The 20867-nt window shown below is 38.1% G+C and overlaps 1 protein-coding gene across 3 annotated transcripts in view; it reads left to right on the top strand.

Moving 5' to 3' along the window:
* pola1 (polymerase (DNA directed), alpha 1) overlaps window positions 1–20867 on the top strand; it is a 79043-nt gene that overhangs the window by 49983 nt on the left and 8193 nt on the right. For all 3 annotated transcript variants that reach the window (XM_051682743.1, XM_051682742.1, XM_051682741.1), the window contains exons 35-36: window positions 7414–7530; window positions 13855–13951. In XM_051682743.1, coding sequence (XP_051538703.1) covers window positions 7414–7530; window positions 13855–13951 — 214 coding nt within the window. The remainder of the gene's footprint in view (window positions 1–7413; window positions 7531–13854; window positions 13952–20867) is intronic.

Genomic DNA, 20867 nt, shown 5'->3' with positions numbered 1-20867 from the left:
TCACAGTTTTTTTCTCTGCTAAAAGGGGGCAGCTCTGGATTAAGGGCATCAGAGAGGGGCTGTGTGTGTGTGCTAGGTGGGGTTTGGATTTCTGAGGCTATTTGGATGGCAAAATTCCTTCATTAATGGTGCTTGCTAAGGCATCAGTATTATTTTTGGTTATACCTTTAGTTTGTGGTTTTTCAAAAGCACTCACCCTAAAGGCGGAAGCATATTCTATGTAAATACGTGAACACAGACGTTTCTAGATATGCAAGCTCCATTTTGTGCATAGCTGCATTCCAAAATGTGTCCACAATTCATTACACAATGCAAGAATGCGTTGTATTCTCAATAGCTGCTTTTCCACCATCGGGCCAAACTTTTTCTCATTGTGAAATAGTGCCGTTCCGTGCTGTTCCAGGCCAGTTTGCTCGGTTGTGGTTTCTTTTTCCTCTGTCATGCTTGAATGTACATTACAAATACGTCAGTTGGCGATGGTGTGAGTGGTAAACATTGGAGCGAGTGTGCTATGGAGGATAATTGCAAATGAAGGATAATTGCATATTCCAGTTTTTAGGACTGTTTTTTCTGGTTGTACTCTGCTAAAGCACAGGAAAGACCCATGTCGCAAAAAGGAAAGCAAAGAGAAAAAGACTAGAGGTTTACCATTATTTGCTGGGGGTTGTGCATGCCACCGGACTCGAACACACAGAAAGGTAAAAGTTCCCAGACTAGCTAAAAAGGACGTTTTTTGACAAAACATTATACGAGTAATATAATGATATTATATGAGTTTAATGTGCTAGTTAGCGTTTTCTACCACATTTTTTAATTGCAATTATTCGCGTAATTTTTTGTAGTTAATCACGATTAATCGCATATTTTAATAGTGCTGAAATTTGACTATAAATTCTTATTTTCCTGTCAAAATGCATTTATTTCCTTTTTTAAGAAAACAAAACAATATGTAACAATATCATGCTTTATTAACATTTATGCACTTCCATAGTACAAAGATAGAAATGCACTAAAATAGCTCTAATTTAAGTAACATTAAACGCTTCCCAAATTCTAAGTGGGAGGTGGACTAATTGAAATAATTAGTCCCCATAGGTTGAGTATTCATTGCAGTAGGCATGAAATCTCCTAAACTCTCATCCTCCACAATATTACTCAGCTGGCAGACTGTGGATATCTGCTTTGCTACAGCAATCTTGGAACCATATTCACGATTCGCATCAGGGTGTGAAATCCAGCGTCAAGTGCTTCTTTAAACTCCACATGAAAAAGCACTTGCAGACAAAAATGTCTCCTCCTGAGTTTTTGTGGGTAGTTAAGACTATCACGTAATAAAATTGCGCTTTACATAGGCTGAAAAATACTTAATACAAATAATGTTAAGAGCTCCTTTCTCCATCATTTTATCACTGACGTGGAATCACTGTTGTGTTTGTGGTATGTCTGTTAGTGTAATGACTCCGGGCGGACACATCGCAAAGGTTCCGCCCCTCCAACCAGTGTTTATGCTGTTATGTAATGCTTTATTAACGGTAAATGCGTTAATCGCGATTTAGAAAAAATAATTTGTTAATCTTTTTTTAATTAATCGCATGCGTTAATGCATTAATTTTGTCAGCTGTACTAATAACACATCCAGTTTAATGGCACAGACGTTTGAAGGTAACTCTATCGTCCCTTTAAGTACTGAGGTTTGTTCCTGCCATGGTAACATAAGAATGCACGTTAAGCATGTTCAACTGGACTGCATGTTGGCCAAGTATGTAAAAATATGTACAATAAAATATGAAAACCACTCAGAACACTTTAGCAGCTGCATGGCAACACTTTGTTTACCTCCCACAACACATCTAAAGACTAGTTTTGACTTTTACTGCATCAGGTGTCACACATTTCTGAAAATGCATTTAACTTTTAAAGAGGTAAGTAACCACGCATCTCCTTGCAGACCTCACATGGATATCAATGTGATACGTTTTAATTGAAGTTAGTGTTGGGTTCGAGTCCACCTTTGTCAAGTCCGAGTCTTTAAACAATTGAGACCGAGTCCATAACAGGCCCAATCGAGTCTGAATGAATCTGAATTAAAATTGTAACCATAAACTCAACATCAATATTTTAAGCTTATTTTAAACTTCACAACTAAGAAAAACATTTTGTCGATGTAAATGCAACAAAAACACCTCTGTTGCATTTCATATTCACATTTTATGATTAGTATCCTGCTGAACAAATTTCAAAGTGGTTTCAGAATGAAAGCATATGCTTTAGGTGTATGAAGAAAAAACTGTCCTTCAACGCACTTCTTATTGTGTTCTGTTGACTTTTTCAATTATTTGTTGATTTTTCCGCTACACTCAAACATAGACTAAAGAAAGTGAAAGCTGCGTTAGTTATTACAACCAGATTTATTATTTAAAATTGTAATTGTTTTTTTTTCTACTTCATTTTCAATTTGTCCATTCAATTTAGTTTAGTTTTATCTAAAATTATGGGTGAAATACATGTAATTAATTAAATACATTTAATGTGTTTAATACATTTATTAAAACATTTAATAATGCCCATAAAATTAAACGGAAAATAAAAACGGAAAAGATCAGATACCATTAGAATTGTATTTTTATTCTACTACAGTTCACACTTTTCAGTCCTCCTGCTGTGTCCAAGTATAGCCTACTTCCCTAAAGTTAAGATCATTTTATGACAGACTCCTTGAGCTGACGCATTTTTCTGTTCACATTACATTTAGTATAGATAATAGGTCAATAGAGACTTCTCCCCTCACTTGTGTTCTTCATTGTATTTTCTGACTTTTTTGCCATTTGAAATGCAAGTGCCATCTTTACAGGTAACACACCGAGGTTGTGCTACAAATATGCGACGGACTGAGTTGTACATTTTCCATGGTCTATTTTATCCGTCACATTAGTTTAAATATCCCTAATACGTAGCATATTTGATTATCTCAATATAGTCAACATTTTCAGTTAGAAATGGCTTTGCGTAGTAACGTGAGTCTGATAAAACATTTGTTCTATTTAATCATTTGCGGAGTTGGGGAACATACTTTTAAAAGTGTACTTGTGTTATTGATATTTCTGGTTGAGAGTGGCAGAGCATGTGTGACAGAATCTTAGGGCACATACAGCACGGGCAAGAGAGAGAAAGTACTTTGAAAGAGTACACGCTGCCGCTCTCAGCCAGAATAATCACACGTAAGGACATATATGCATGAAAACTGATGTGCAGTATCAAATGCACAGAATGTATGATAGTACTAACTGTAGAGGGCACATCATTATGAAGACAAAGCCAAATCCCAGACGTTTAGAAACAATTTTGAAATCCCGGCCGGATGCTTTTTTCAGGTCTGAAAAAGAGGACATGTCAAGGGAAAAGAGAATGTATGGTCATCCTATGTTATGTTATTTGTTTGCTTGTTTGTTTGTCATTGCATCAAAAATGCCATAGACTCGGCTGGACTCTGAAAAAAATCCAGAGTCCTAAAGGCTCGAGTCCGAGTAAAAATGCATCCGTGTCCGTGACAAGTCCAAGTCTATTAAAATTGGACTCGTGACTCGGACTCTAGTACGAGTCCGAACTCGAGTACCCCAACTGTACTAGAAGTATTAGATAAAATTTAGACACGGATGCAGTGGAAAAAAGAACTGCAGGTATAGATGCAACAACGAAACTGTGAAATGGAGAAAGTGAGATAGGAGAACAAGAGTGTTTTTCCGGTAGCTTGCACTGATCTGTAGGCCCCAGTCTTTGCCCAGTGTTTGGTTAAATTATGTGGAACTCATTTGACGGCTGCAGAAGTGGCTGTATTCGCAGTGTCAGGTATCGACTGGTATAATTACGCAATTATGAAGCTTTATCCTGCCTCTCTCTCTCGCAGAGTGAGCTCTTAGTATTTCAATTAGATATTTTTTCTCTCTTTTGCTCTGTGATTTTCTCTTTTCCCCCATCCTCCTTCCTCCTTGGTTACAATGAGGATGCAAAAGGAGTCTGCCTATAAAATAAGCACTATCAGGTTGTATGTTTGTTGAAGTATTTTGTCTGGGCGTGTGGTTTTCCATGTCTAGGTTAGATTCTATTGTATGGAATAGGAATGTGCCCTCTAATAAGTGAAATTGTTAAAATTTGAGGTCAAGGCCCAAAACAGACACTACACAGGTATGTGAACACAAACATTTCTAGCAACGCAAGCTCAACTTTACATGCCATTGCAATCCAAATGTGTCGGAACGCAATTCTGAACGCCATGGAATACATTGTATTTTCAGCATTACCACAAGGGGCACTATTAAAGGCTTTAGTCTACAGTCAACATCTACAGTCAGTTTTCTCTGTCAGGTCAAATTCTGTCATGGCAGAAGAACAGTTTGAACTGCCAGTAGCAGAAACGCAAGAGTGCACCGTAAGTATATTCGATGGAATGGCTCGCTCAATGTGTTGGCCAAGGATTCACATTTGCTTTTGTATGCTTGGCCTAATTCTAACCTAATTGGTATGCCTTGAATTGACACTGATATATATGCATTAATTTTAAAGTATTGGTAATTTTAGTAATCTGTCCTTTTTGGTATGAACAATGGAGAATATATATATATATATATATATATATATATATATATATATATATATATATATATATATATATATATTTATTATTATTATTATTATATTCTTTTATTATTATTTATTTATTTATTTTTTAATCCAACCCTTTCCCATCAAATCAGACCACTGTAATGAGGACAATCTCCAATGACTGTCTCCACTGTAGCTGTGTTTTTGTATTGGCCTGTGTGTGTTCCTCAAGGCACAGTCTTCTACTAAGCCCATGGGAACAGTACTGTTGGTTTAGTCTTGGGCCTCCAGAAACACAAAAGGTCCGTTAAGGCAAACAGAGGGTAACACCGGCGCTCCCTTCAAAATGAACGCCAAATAGCTCACATATGTTTGAATTCAATTACACACTCTAGGTTCCCCTCAGCCCCAGGGCTTACTGCTAATTACCCAAATAACATCGGCTCCTCCACACAAAACGCCACCTATATGAGATTAAATGGGAAATTAAAAATAGCTGTTGATTTTGGTGAGGTCTGAACAATAACCAGGTAGGTGATGTGTTTGACAGCACAAGTGAGACCATAAGAATCATTCAAATATGTTTGTAGTTCAGCCAATTAAATCAGTTGACTGTGAATGATGTATTTCCTTTCTCTTGTCTCTGTTTTCCTTCTCTTGCTGTCTTTTTCCTTTAGTGCTCTCTTTCACAGTCCTCTCATTCTTTTTTTTTTTTTTTTTTTACTCTTTGAAGCATACATGAAGTTGATATTCTTTGTTTTATTATTATTATTGAGATTCTTCAAAATTTTAAATCAACAAGAAACTGCATTCACAACATATTTTATTCAATTATGTGACGTAGGCATGTTTTAGAGTGAAAAATGATATTCTAAGAGAAAAGAAATTAAGGTAAAATTCAGCACTCAGGTCTGCTCCGGGGAAAAAAAGGATATTATAGTAAATATAGTAGAAAAGATTAAATACTTTCTACATTGAATAAGTTGGTTTAAGCATAAACTAAAAATATAAAGTAAATTCTAAATTTGTCCTTAAATTCCAACATGCGTCATCATGTATCAACCTTAAAGTAGAAAACTTTGTCATATTCATTAGCTAATTTGAGTAAATTAGCATGGTTAAAAATTAAATTAAACTTTATTTTTTGAAGCTGGTGGTCCCTGCAAGCACCTGGCTTGAATAAATATTGAGCTTGCATGGTTTTTCTTTTTGCAAGTTTATCTACATCGTTTTTATTGTTGATTTTGTTTTATGTTAGGTAACTTATTTTGTGGAGTCTGAAGTTTATTCTCTACTCATAATTATCTGAAAAAATTACTTGTTCATTGTTACCGTCATCGTGTTTTGCGCACCAAGTGTTGAGGTCTGCGTGCGCAGCCTAATAAACTTTATCTAAAAGACTACATAGCATGCATTTAACATCCCTGTGTAAGGCTTCCGTGTGTCGTGTGTCAAGGAAAGTTAGTAATTTACACTACCGTTCAAAAGTTTGGGGTCACTGGCCTGAAATGTTTCTCATGATCTTAAAAATCTTTTGATCTGAAGGCGTATGCTTTAATGTTTGAAATTAATTTTGTAGATAAAAATATATTTGTGCCAACATATTAATTTATTTAATTACATAAATAAAAAATACAATAAAAAAAAATAATAATAATAATTTTTGAAATGGATGACTTGGACCAAATAATTAAGAAAAGCAGCCACTGAATGCCCAGCATATAGATGGGAACTCCTTCAATACTGTTTAAAAAGCATCCCAGGGTGATACCTCGAGTTGGTTGAGAAAATACCAAGAGTACATTTCTGCAAAATCTAGGCAAGGTGTGGCCACTTTGAAGATGCTAAAATATAACAGTTTTGATTTATTTTGGATTTTTTTTTTTAGTCACAACATAATTCCCATATTTCCATTTCTATTATTCCATAGTTGAGATGACTTTACTATTATTCTAAAATGTGGAGAGAAAAAAAATGAGTAAGTGACCCTAAACTTTTGAACAGTAGTGTACATTTTACTAAATGTACATCAGATTTGGAAGTTACTGTATTAACTGAAATGCTTAAGTTGAATTTACTCACTTTAATCAATATTATGTCATGAAGTTAAGTAGATTTTACTTAATTTTATACAATAAAATGTGTGCAAACACTTGTGAAATAAAAATTAAGTAAATAAAAAACTTTTGCGAAAAGGCCAGAAAAAACATTATGGATGTTAATATTTTGACAACTTCTATAAATACTTTACTTTATTAGACTTTATATGGACTTAAGTGTTATCTAATTTATGCAACAGAAAACAATATCTAACAGTGTGTATATGCTTAGCACAATTAACCACACCTGTGACAGTTTTCCGTTGTGGTTCCTACCCCTCTTTTACTAGACCCTACTTCCCCATCTCTGTATCTATGTCCCTCTTTCTCTCTCTTTTTCAGTCTCTCTCTGTGTCAGTGTATAGCAGGGTAGGTGGTGGTAATGTTTCAGGGACAGGTGCTCTTCTGATACTAGGGGTTTATTTAGTGCACCGTCATTAGCAGGGCATTACCCATATTACCCCCTGGCCCCCGCTGTAATAACAGGGGAAGGAAAGGCAGTGTCGGCGGGGGGCAGCTGCATCTGCTCCAGGCTAAGGCCTCATGCGGCCCTGAGCACCAGCCACACGTCTCCTGGGGGCCACAGCCATGTAGGGACACGTGCATCACTGCCGATCAGCTTTGAAGGAGGATAATTTGACCATCGATCCTCGATCTATGAATTATACAGTCTCTAGGTTGCATTTTTGATCTAAATCTTTCTCTCTGTGCACAGGGTTGGCTGCTTTGTGAGGACCTGGCTTGTCGGAATCGAACTCGTCGGCTGCCAATTGCATTCTCAAGATCCGGACCGATCTGTCCAGCCTGTCTCAGATCCACACTGAGGCCTGAGGTACTGCACTCTCTATACAAGTGTTTCTCAATACTGCAAGCCATCCAGTTTGGATGTTTCCCTTATTTACACACTCCAAGTGACCCAAGACCTGTGTGGTGTTGGGGTCCTCCATGACCAGGCTTGAGGAACACTGCTCCTCTCTATACAGAAACATTTATTGGTTTGTCCAGGTGATGGTGCTGTAGAGCCTGTGTTCTGAAGTTCTTTCTGCTGCGCCCAGACCTTGTATTCCCTGTCCGCAGTCTTTTTCCTTCTCCCCCGCTTCATCCCTCACCCATTTCTACCTGATATATATTACTGGATTTGTATGACCCGGCCAACATGATGTCGTTTTGATTTCTGCTTTAACAAGCTGCTGTGATTAGAGGAACCAGCCTCCAGTATGACTCGGCCTAGGCCAGAACAGGCCCACTGCTGGAGGGTGTGTGTGTGGTTTCAAGTTGTGTCCTTCTCCCACTCTCACTTCAACTTGTGATAACTTGCGAAAAAATTTATACTTTTGCCCAGTACAATGCCTAAAAAGCTATTTCACAATCATTAACCATATCCAATAGCCTGCTTTGCCTAGGTGACATCAGAGGTAAAGGAAAGTCTTAAGTAAGGTATTGCATTTTAATGAAAGATTGCCAAGACATACTTTTTTGGTAATTATGTGCATAGAATTGTGCACAGTAAGTCCAGGTACATGTACACTGCCTGCCCACAAACAAAGTCACCGTTTGGATTTAAATAAGCAGATATTTAATTGGATCATTATTGCAGTGATTAATGTTTCAGCTGGCAACATTTATTTTAACCCTAACTGATGCAGTGTGTAGCTTCTCATTTCTTTAACAACCATGTCGGAAGACGTATCCTGTGGTCGTGGAAAAGATGTTACTTTGTTTCAGAAGGGGCAAATTATTGGCCTGCATCAAGCAAAGAAAACAACTAAGAAGATTGCTGAAATCACTGGAATTGGGGTAAGAACTGTCCAACGCATTATTAAAACCTGGAAGGATAGTGGTGAACCATCAGCTTCGCGGAAGAAATGTGGTCAAAAAAATCTTGAATGATCGTGATCGGAGATCACTAAAACGCTTGAAGTCACATAGTAAAAAATCGACAGTAGAACTCACGGCTATGTTTAATAGTTAAAGAAAGAGCATTTCCACACGCACAATGTGATGAGAACTTACAGGATTGGGACTAAACAGATGTGTGGCCACAAGAAAGCCACATATTAGTGAGGCTAATTGGAAAAAGATTAGACTGTGGAGCAATTAAAAAAGTTCATGTGGTCTGATGAGTCAAGATTTATCCTATTCCAAAGGATGGGCACGTCAGGGTAAGAAGGGAAGCGCATGAAGCGATGCACCTGTCATGCATAGTGCCCACTGTACAAGCTTCTGGAGGCAGTGTTGTGATCAGCACAACACTGTTTAGATCTAGGCTCAGCAATGTTGTGTGGCAATAAAATGAAGTCAGCTGACTTGCCTGAATGTTCTGAATGACCAGGTTATCCCATCAATGGATTTTTTTCTTCCCTGATGGCACGGGCATATTCCGGGATGACAATGCCCAGATTCATCAGGCTCAAATTGTAAAAGAGTGGTTCAGGGAGCATGAGAAATAATTTTGACCCATGAATTGGCCATCACAGAGTCCTGACCTTAACCCCATTGAAAGTCTTTGGGGTGTGCTGAGAAGACTTTACGGAGTGGTTCGACTCTCCCATCATCAATACAAGATCTCGGCCAAAACTTAATGCAACTCTGGATGGAAATAAATATTATGACGTTGCATAAGGTTGTCGCAACAATTTCCTAGTCCCCTCTTTTCTCCCCATCAATTCCTTTCATCTTGCTATTGTCACTATTATTAAAAGGAATAAAAAGAAAAAAATGACGATGTCAATGCAACTTATTTAAAGAAGAAAAACAAACATCTTTAAAAACCAATGGACTTTTTTTTAGATTTAATCTACACAACAGTGTTACTGTAATATAATGTGTATGTTTATCACAAAATATAAGCAATTGTGGCAGCTTTTTGTGATTACTTGAAGAGTGTATACCTGATATCAATCACTCTCTTTCTTTTGCCCTGGACAGAGATGGAGATGTGCATTCCAAAATAAGTGTCCCCTCTGTCCCTTGTCCTTCATTTTATTGCCCCCCCCCTCCCAATTCTTTCTTCCTACCTCACTCTTTCTTTCTTCTCTCTCTCTCCGTCTGCTTTATTTCTGCGTCTAGATCTGTGGCGACAGGTTGAAACCCAAAAGGACAATTTCTCTTGTCACCATAGCCACTTAGCAGTCCTCTGCTCTGCCTGGTGAGATGGCAGTTTAAACTGCCGGCTGAATAAAACATTAACTTCCTCACCCCTCTACCACCCCTCTGTCGTTCTGGGCTTTACAGCTTGGCTGACAGCAATGCATCTGCTCTGGTGTCTCCACGGACACAGAGACATTGACTTCCATTGTATCTAGATTAAATGGAAGCATAATAGGCACCCTCGGTTGATTGACCGGTAATTTGAAGGAGTTGTACACAGGTGCAATTTGTAATATTTTCAGTAAATTAAATTTTTTCCCTCTCTCTCTCTTTCCTTTAACTCTGGCTCTCCCCCTCTGCCTGTTTTTCTTTTTCAGCTGCTTTCCCTCTCTCATAGATCTCTCCAACCACCAGCCCCCCCACCCGCCATCTCTCTCTCTCTCTCCATTTTATTGATGTACGTTCAGGCACCCATTAGGGCTTTTTTTCCCCCTCTAGTGGAAATTGCAGCATGTTAATTTTCACACAAATTACAGCAATAGCAGGTATCTCTATTTGATACATTATAACAGGAGCAATCAGGGATAATTGAGTGCCTTTCAGATGGTAACCGGCGCATTCACTTCAATTCAAAGCCAGTCCATTTATCGTCTAATCGCTCTTTAAACACTGAATTTCTGGGAACAAAAATTCTTGTCATAATTTTGCTTAAGTGTATTTGGAAATCACAGTCCTTTGAGCAAGGATAATTGAAATCAAATCCCTTTCACGGGAGCTGACATTTCTACATTTCCCCCCAATTGAAATTAATTTCAAAAATTGAGCATGAATATCTTCAAATAGCAGGCAATTATACCTTTCAATGGGGAAAAATTATGTGCACAAAAAGTGGAGACATCAACTGGCGCTTCAGTTAAATGTCTTTGTTTCGCACTGTGTTTGCCTTGTAAAGATTTACATATATTGACTCGTTATGAAACCTTGTGATGCCGATCCCCTTCCTTTTTCAGTGCAGCCCGTTAAAATTAACTCAGATTGGAGTTTTTTTTTTTTTTTTTTTTAGTGAAGCCTCATTAAAACTGTTTGGAGATTTTTCATTTTTTCCATCCTCTCCTTTTGCAGCTGCACATATCTGTATGAATTGAAAGAGTGTAGCCATTTCTTTGCTACCCAGGCTCAAAAGGCATATTATACCTTTATATATAAGTACCATGGCCATATTGAGAAATAATTTCTTGTATCTTTTAGATGATCCACATCATAAGTTTGAGTCATTTATTTACATTGTACGAAGGTAGAGTAGCCATTTTCTCTGCTACCAGAGTTCATAAAGGATATTATACTACATCATTTACATATAAGCATCATGGCCATATGGAGATAAATAATTTCAAACCTGCTTTCAGATGATCCACATCATGATTTTGAATAATTTATGTACAGATTATGTGGTCTCCAATATAAATCATGGACTTAAGTGTGTTTTTATGAATTTATCTTATCTTTTTTTTTTTTTTTTTAAATGTCTTTGCATGTCCAGTTACTCTTTCCACCCCCTTGGTCGTGATGTATAGCCTCACAATGATATGAATTGACACTTTTTTCCCCCCCCTTTCTTTTCTCGTTAATCTCATTATCCACCGCTCTTCCGACAGGTTGGTTTTGGGCTGTAACAAAGGTTCAGGGGTACGGCTGTGGGACGTGTTCCCTGGCTGCCATGTCTCTATCAGAGGGCTGCAAAGGGATGGGCACTTGTAGGGTGGAGGGGGGATGAGGCGGGGGTCTCAGGAGAGAGGCAATTTCATAGCTGATTTGCTCCTCAGTCACTCAGGCCGAAAATGCTGCAGATTTGTGGAGAAAATTGAAATGGTGTCAGCACAGGAACAAAGCATTGAGCCGAGCAAAGCTGCATAAAGGAGGGGCCTTTGTTTTTTTTTAGGGGTGGGGGGGGGTAAATAAAATAACGTTTGACGATGCCTTAGTCACGCCCCCTTTGACACCTGTCAGCACAGCTGAGAAGCTTGTCCAGGTCCTGCCTTACATGTCCTTCCACTTCTTTCTTTTGCTCGCAATGCGTTTTAGTCTACTTTTAAGTGTACGATCCTCAGTATTTTTGGGCAGAACACGGTATGCATGCACGCGTGGATTCGGTTTAGAGCGTGTTTGCTTGCACGTGACAGCCTGGCCCTGCATTTGGCGCTGATCATAAAAGCTCCTTTATGGCCGCATTGCTGAATCGACAGGCACGGCTGTTGACCAGCCAGTGCATTATGGGTCAACAGCTGCTAGGCTCATCGGAAGCTGTAGAGGGCAATTAAAAGCCGGTCTGCTGAGGAGAGAGCACTTGCTAAACTCCTCCGGCACCCACATCGCTCTCATTCTATGGTGACATGGAGAGACTGTGACCCAATAACAGCAATTAACATAAAAGTATAATGGCTAATCAAATTGACAGCAACAGTTGTTCATCAGATCCACACACAGTGCCTTATCAAAACAAACTATTATGGAGGAGGTAATTTCAGAGCTGAACGTCTCTCTCTCTCTCCCTCCCCATTCTCTTTTATTCTCTCACTCAACCTGCGCGCCTCTGGCAGTTAGACACATGGCTAACTGTAATTACAGCTGAATTTACAAACCAAACAATGTTTCCTGCTTTTGTCTGGAGAGAAGATGGGGTGTACACTGGCTGTTTTTGGCCAATCAGACAGTTTCTCAGGTTCTGTGACTTCAAACTTGGGCTCTGACTGAGCTTGTGTGTGTTTGTCTCTGTCTGTGACAGTGGAGAATATGACAAACACTACCTGTTTCCACAGCTGTAATTAACACAGGTGATTTCCCAGTTTCCTTGATTGAGTCGCACCAATCTCATTACGCTTCAGCCTTTCATTTCCCCGGGACAATAACACATAATACTAAAGCAGCAGTATGATTTTAGTTAATTGGTTTTTCCCTTTTTTCATTTTCCTTGCTATATTGAATATGCAATGGAATAATCAGCAACCACAGTGTCACTAAAGAATTTGAAACAGTTTTTTCCCCTACCTATTGATATAGTAACATTTTGTTCCAAATTTTACATAGATAATGAAAGAAAACTATTTTTTTATTTTATTTATTTTTGTGTAATTTGCAGATAGAAGTGTCAATAGCGCAAGAGTTGTCACTCTATTAAATGTATTAAAAAAATTGGGACAAAATACTAAATTATTCAAATGCAAAATTAAACTACTTAAATTATTGGTTGTATCCACATCGTGTAAAAAAAAAAAAAAAAAAAAAAACTCAAAACATAGGACATTCTTACATTCCTTTTTTAGGCTGTAATCACCTACAGCAGATTTAAATGAAAAGCCAGTGATGTAATTTGTCTGTGTCATTATTTAAACTAATAAACAAAGTGTGTGTTAAAAGCAGAAAATGATAACTTGTTTTTACCACATATAGACTAGCCTACATGACTCGCTTGTAACTCGATGAAAAAAAAAAACAGTCAGTGCCATCTTTTTAGAGAATTGCCTAGGAGGTTACACAAATTTTTATTATGGGCACACATTAATATTGTCATGGCATATTCAACCATGGCTGCGGTGTCCACAATTAGGGTACTAAATTTAGTCACTAATTCAGATACTGTAGAAAAACTGTATCGTTACATTTTGAATTATTGTAGTATAAATTTGGCTCCTGATACTTGTTGTGACATCTGTGATCAGTGTATTTGAATTTGTTCTCTTTGTAAATTGCAAGAATGCAGTCAAGAATCAGAGGTCATGGCTGAATAAAAGCAAAGTTAAATGTTAAATTTACAACTTACGTATGTTATCCCCTATTGCACCAGGAGTGCTGGGTCCACAGGTGATGATACATATGGTTTTGGCAAGCAGTGTTTTTTGGAAGCACTGTTTTGTGCAATATTTAGTCATGTACCTTCAACGCCTTTGAACGCTTTTAACCTCTGTTACCTGGTTGTTGGTTAACCTGCGATTTACTCTCTATGACATTACCCTGTTTGTTGTGATGTCTGCTGGACTTGTTTAAATTGTGTTTTCTTTTCTCATTTTAGTATTCAGAAAAAGCCCTGTACAACCAGCTGAGCTTCTACAGATACATCTTTGACTGGGAATACGCCGTCAACAAGGTCCTGCCAGCGGATGATAAATGTAAGAGCATGCATTCACATCAACTTAGGCCTTTACTAATTAGCACGAACATTTGCTCAAAAACATCAAATATAAACGTTCGTCTAGCATGCATTTCCAACTCGCACACATTTACACACACACACACCTCACAGTAGCTGGAGGCGGCCACAAGGTTGGGTTAAGAATCCTTAGCTCCTCGAGTCGACAGCCGTAATTCAGGCAACGGATTCAATCACAGAACAGCACGGTGCGGAATGCAAAGCGGCCAGTCAGTTGGAAGGAAGAGGGGAGTGAGAGAGAGAGAGCCTCCTCTCATCCCGTAGGCCCTCCATAATAGCGCTGGCTATGTTGATTGAAAACAGTTTTTAGATTTTGGAAAATGATAGGTTGAGTAATTGGAGAGAAGGCTAAAGGATAGCCCTTCATAAATAATGGGACATGGAGCATATGTTTTCAACTGGCCGTTGGAGGATTCAGACTGCTCACGGCCGCTGCTAGCCGACCAGTGGCTACTTACCCACAATCCTTTTTGATTTATGTCACTTGATTAAAAAGGACCTCTTGGAATAGACTTGAACATTTATTTATTTATTTTTTATATGTGCCGATGAGGAGCCGAGCGTGAGAGCCGTAGATAAATATAATGTGTAATCAATAGATGACCACTCAGACCATGGAGCAGGCCGAGTGGAGAGTGTATGGGGGGGCGGGGTCCTAACATGATTATAGACTTGGCTTCTCTGTGGAATTTTATTTCTTTTTCCCTGACTGTTGTTTCTGCGAGTAATTGTGGCCAATCTGTGGCATTTCTGTCAGACACACTGCCCATCACTGCAGTGATTTTAACACTCTAGCCCTGATTTTCACCAGACGGAATAAGAGGTGACGTTCACTTTTCCTGTCCTCCCCCTTTTTTTCCTGGACAATTGTTTTCAGAAACCATTTGTTTATTTGATTATTATTTTTATTTTTTTATTATATAGAGTGCAAGGCTGCACAATGACAAAAGTCATAACTGTTGATTATTTCGCATGAGATTGTAATCGCAATTATTTATTTTCAATAAAAATGTACAGTTGCGCAACATCTGGCGAATTTGGGCTGGGCGATATCTAAAAAATATTTTAGAGATAATTGCCTCAAAAAATATTGCGATATCCTATTACATCGTCAATGCCCCTGCTGAGAGTTGAATTTTTTTTGCTTTATTGATTTTGGTTTAAACATTTTATTCATTTATTGAAACATGAAAAACATAAAAGACATTTCTAAATTCAAATTGCACTTTAAATGAAAAAAGCAATAAAATAACGAAGTTACCGACATTTACCGTCTTCAACGGCTCCATTTGCCATCACGCAAGCATCCATCAGCACAGATGGAAAATTATTAAAAGCCTACAGATTAAGAACTAAAGACAGTTATAAATGTAAAGACAATAATAATCAAAATATATAAGCCTATTAAATTCCCTTGTGTTCCCTAAATAATGCTGCCAAATGTGTTCTAATCGAATTTGTGTTTGTATTGTGTTTTGGTAATACAGTTAATGCTGCCTAAAGAAAAGAAAAGAAAACTCAATTTTAGGTTCAAGGTGAACGTGTCTTGCATTACTTTATGATTTAATCACTTTCGTCTTTGTTTATTTAATACAGTGTGTATCTGGCAGCCAAAAGTTTGGAATAATGTACAGATTTAGCTGTTTTGGAAGGAAATTGGTACTTTAACCAAAGTGGCATTCAACTGATCACAAAGTATAGTCAGGACATTACTGATGTAAAAAAACAGCACCATCACTATTTGAAAAAAGTTATTTTTGATCAAATCTAGACAGGCCCCATTTCCAGCAGCCATCACTCCAACACCTTATCCTTGAGTGATCATGATACATTGCTAATTAGGTACTAGAAAATCAATTGCCATTATATCAAACACAGTTGAAAGTTATTTGGTTCGTTAAATGAAGTTTAACATTGTCTTTGTTTTTGAGTTGCCGCAGTATGCAATAGACTGGCATGTCTTAAGGTCAATATTAGGTCAAAAATGGCAAAAATGAAACAGCTTTCTCTAGAAACTCACCAGTCAATCATTGTTTTGAGGAATGAGGGCTATACAATGCTTGAAATTGCCAAAAAACTGAAGATTTCATACAAAGGTGTTCACTACAGTCTTCAAAGACAAAGGACAACTGACTCTAACAAGGACAGAAAGAGATGTGGAAGGCCAGATGTACAACTAAACAAGAGGATAAGTACATCCAGGGTCTCTAGTTTAAGAAATAGACGCCTCACATGTCCTCAGCTGACAGCTTCATTGAATTTTACCCGCTCAACACCAGTTTCATGTACAACAGTAAAGAGAAGACTCTAGGGTGCAGGCCTTATGGGAAGAATTTCAAAGGAAAAGCCACTTTTGAAACAGAAAAAAAAAAAAAAAAGGTTAGAATGGGCAAAGAAACACAGACATTGGACAACAGATAATTGGAAAAGAGTGTTATGGATCTTAACCCCATTGAGCTTTTGTGGGATCAGCTAGACTGTAAGGTGCGTGAGAAGTGCCTGACAACACAGCCACATCTACGGCAAGTGCTACAGGAAGCATGGGGTGAAATGTCACCTGAGTATCTGGACAAACTGACAGCTAGAATGCCAAGGATCTGCAAAGCTGTCATTGCTGCACGTGGAGGGTTGATGAGAACTCTGAAGTAGTTTCAGAAGTAATGAACACATTTTTTTTATTTTTTATTTATAGTACTTTTTCACATTATTAATGTCCTGACTATACATTGTGATCAGTTGAATGCCACTTTGGTGAATAAAAGTACCAATTTCTTTCCATAAGAGCAAAATCTGTACATTATTCCAAACTTTTGGCCTTCAGTGTATACATTATTGAACCTGCAGAGTTGCGTTCACAATGCATGCTAACTGCGTGGAAATAAAGTGAGCACCTCCCGAGATGATCGGAGATAATTTGCAGCATTTTCACAGACGACATTATTCTTGCAAACAATTTTCAGAAGAATGAAAAAAGAGTGAAAACTCTTTACATGGGCTTGTTCCACATGATAGGCTCGTGCTGCACGCCTCTGAACAAACAGGTGAATTCTTTGCTTTATTGATTTTACTTTAAAAAATGTATTCATTTATTGAAACACAAAAAACATAAGACATTTCTAAATTCAAATTGCACTTTAAACTAAAAAAGCAATAAAATAACGACGTGATCAAAAAATCTTATTAAACCGCCTCCCCAAATCCAAACATTTACCGTCTCCAGGGGCTCCATTTGCATTACTTAGGAATCTGCAATGCATGCCAACCATGAGGAAATAAAGCGCATTAAACTCACAGCAATTCCCGATATGACATTATTCTTCAAACCATTTTCAGATGAATGAAGTGGAGGAAAAAAAAAGAGTGAAAACTCTTTACACGCGCTTGTGCTGCACGACTCTGAACAAACAGCGAATCAGACACAAGCATTGACGGCTTTTCTTTTGTCTGTTCTTAAAAATATAAGTCTGTTGCGGGATGATGAGCAAAATTACCTGCACATGAAATACATTTGGACGAGGATGCAAACTTGATTCAGCCTCATTGTATTTGGCAGGTGGCGGGTGCTAGTTTCACACCCTGGCCACTGTTTAATATATTTGGTGACTTCCCAGATCCGTGGTTTTGCCATTTCCCGATATTGTCGATCATCGTCTGTTAGCAATCGGCATCTTTGTAAGACATCAGTGATATCCGATTACATCGTCATATTGCCCAGCCATATAGCGAATCCAAAACCATTCCAAAAAAGTACGCTTTGGTTCTAAGGCCTCTTTTGGAGCGTCACATGATGTTTGTTCAGCTGTTCGCGAACAGAATTGAAGCAAAAAATAGTGGGTCGGAATGCTTAAAACTTGCACATTAGGACCGGTTGTCATTACTGATAAGACCTATAGACAAGTTTAAATGCCTCTGATTAGCCAATCATTTGCACAATGATCATGTCTGTGATTGGTTACAATGCTGAAGTGCTGCAAATAGAAAATGTGAATGCAACGGAAGTAGGCCTAAATGTAATGCTGTAATTGACACAATTGTGGCAGCTGTAATCTCAATCTCGATTATTATTCTGATTAATTGCTCAATTTCACATTTGATTCCAGATTAAGGCATTTGCACTAAACAACAGCTGTCCATGCTGTTTTATTGCATTTTTTAACCCGCTGTATATACGTGCAGCTCTGCCATAGGCGTGTGTGCATGCACGTGTATATTGTGGGATTAGTGGAGGACATCACACACACACAGCTTTGAAGTATAGCCTTGAGACGGTTATTTCCCCTCTCTCTATAATACTACACATTACTTTATTATAGATTGCTGGGTTTATAGGGATCTAGGTGTGAAATTACAGGGCTGGATGTCTTGTACTTTCTTTACCTGGTCCAGTTTCTTATTTAGACCCTGGGATGTAACTCTTCGATTCTAGGGGTTCTGTATATACTTGCTCACTGGACATCTGTGCCTTTACTGGATATGGGTATTCACATGCTGTAGCTTTAGCTATAGCTACAGCATGTTGCGAAAGCTACATGGCTGGTATATGATCAAGTTCTGCGGGCAATGTTACAGTCATGGAAAGGTCTATCGTGAATATGCATCTTTCTATTTATGCACATCTCTACTATATTTTAATAGATGGAAATTGATTTTTACAAGGACAGTTTCTATAGAATAAGTTTTAAAAACCCTTGTCCGTAACAAATAAATGGAAAAGTTATGGAAATTCATTTGTCAAAAGATATGGGAACCCTAAATGTTAGCCTTCCATGAATGTCTAACCTGCTAGCCAAAAGGCCAAAGGAAAGACAATTGCAGAGGAAAGTTTACTTTCATTGCAATTGTCCTATTTTTTATTTTTATATTTTATTTATGCATTTGACATTAGCCAGTTTTAACAGCGTTTAATGATTTAAGTCTTATGTGTTCACCTAAAACTGATCAGTGAGGAGCTGAAAAGCAGGCTGTTTACATTGGTCAAGCCAGAGGTGTATCGTGCTATTGAATGGTCAAATGGAAAAATGTGAAGAACCAAAACAACGATAAACCACAAGCACTTGTGAAAGGTTGTGTTTGTACATCTTTCTAGAAACCTGTAACACTGTACCTCCATAGTGTATTCTCTTCAATGTATTTTTCAACGATTACCAATTCGTTGCAAACAAAAGCAGAGGTTTGAGCTTTGTGCTGCTGTAGATGGTTATGGGATACGCTTGGGAGCGATAGTGGAATAAAGTACAGTTCAGAAAACTTTTAGCTGCCCTCTTCACACACACACACTCTCACACATACAAGCGCCTACACGTAATTTACCAACCACCTCCTCCTCACACCTTGAGACATTTAGTGTCGTATCTGCCAGATTTTCTGTCTGTCTCTGATGATGGAGGAATTGCTTTTAAAGTGGGCATTATGCCAGACCAGCAGCACAATAGAAAAACCAATCTTCCCCCTATTCTGACTGCTCCGCTGTTATTGTGAAGTTTCAGATAACTGGAGACGTATGTTGCTGGTAGATTGAGCAAGAGAGAGACGTTACTGCTGGTCTGGAGGTTAGAAGCCTCCAACTGACTTCAGCCGCGGTCGCTGGAAGCGGTTCGAACAACGAGAGAGGGTGAATGAACCTTTTGGCTGGTCTGGGAAGTTAAGCCAGAAGAGCCGTTAAAATTACTCGATTGTTTGAAGTTTGTTTGAAGGTGGTTGCAGTGTGTCTTCTTGGCCAGAGGTGGTGCTGTGGTCCGGTTCATTTGGGATGTATTGCAGGGCTGTGATGAAGGAGGGCCATGGTGAATTCAACCCTCTGTTGCTTGATGGTGAAATTGCTGGTCAGTGCTTTATCCATTTGCACTCTTTTCCTCACTAGATTACCTGATTCCTTCGGAGAGGAAAGACTGATGGAAATTGGCCTTCCAATACCCCACCCCCTCCGCATAACACACACACACACACACACACACCAAGAGAAAGGTAAAGGGAAAAAAATGCTTTCCTTCAAGTATCTATATCCAAGTGAATCGCCAGAGAATGCCCATTTCTCTGCCCGTAACCTGTTCCCTCTCGATAACCATACATGTCACTGTAGGTTCACACCACTAGATGCAATTGTACCCTGATCTGATTGTTGTCTGCTTCTCATAAGAAACTCAAGCCTTCCTATTACCTTAATAATGTTTGAAATAGGGCTGTCGGTAGATTAAAATAATTTCCATTAATCTCTTTTTCTTTTTTTTTCTTTTTTTTTGTAATTGAGACATTCATCTAAAATTTTGAATTGGCTGAAATTCCATAAAATGTATTTAATTTTCTTTCGAAAAGTAGTGTGTTCTATTTAATACATTCAGTTCCTCCTAAGGAAAGAAAAAAAATTATATATAGCAAAATTGTTTTATTGATGCAGCAGCAGTCTTCCGCTGGCTTTCTTGGTAATTTTTGTTTTTTTTTATTTTATAAAATAAATACAATGCTGCATTTCACTTGTAAATATTATTTCACAATTGCTGAGCTTCAATGATAATTATATTGTCATACAAATGTTGCAAGTGACTTTTGTTAAACATCCCATCCTGATTTAATTTATCAACAACTTTGACCTTAAGAAGACCTTTCTCCATCATTAACTGATAAACAAGATAAACAAGATTGATTGACAACTAGGGTACATGCCTGGCAATGGCAAGTAAATTGACCATAAGCCATAAATTTCTTTCTGTCCTTAACTATGCATTATGGCACTGTATTTGCCTTATTTTTATTGAAAGTATAGATTATATGTGTGTGTGTGTGTGTGTGTGTGTGTGTGTGTGTGTGTGTGTGTGTGTGTGTGTGTGTGTGTGTGTGTGTGTGTGTGTGTGTGTATATATATATATATATATATATAT

This window comes from Myxocyprinus asiaticus, chromosome 41 (assembly GCF_019703515.2).
Source record: "Myxocyprinus asiaticus isolate MX2 ecotype Aquarium Trade chromosome 41, UBuf_Myxa_2, whole genome shotgun sequence".
Taxonomy (NCBI): Eukaryota; Metazoa; Chordata; class Actinopteri; order Cypriniformes; family Catostomidae; genus Myxocyprinus; species Myxocyprinus asiaticus.
This window is presented reverse-complemented; position numbering and strand designations above follow the sequence as displayed.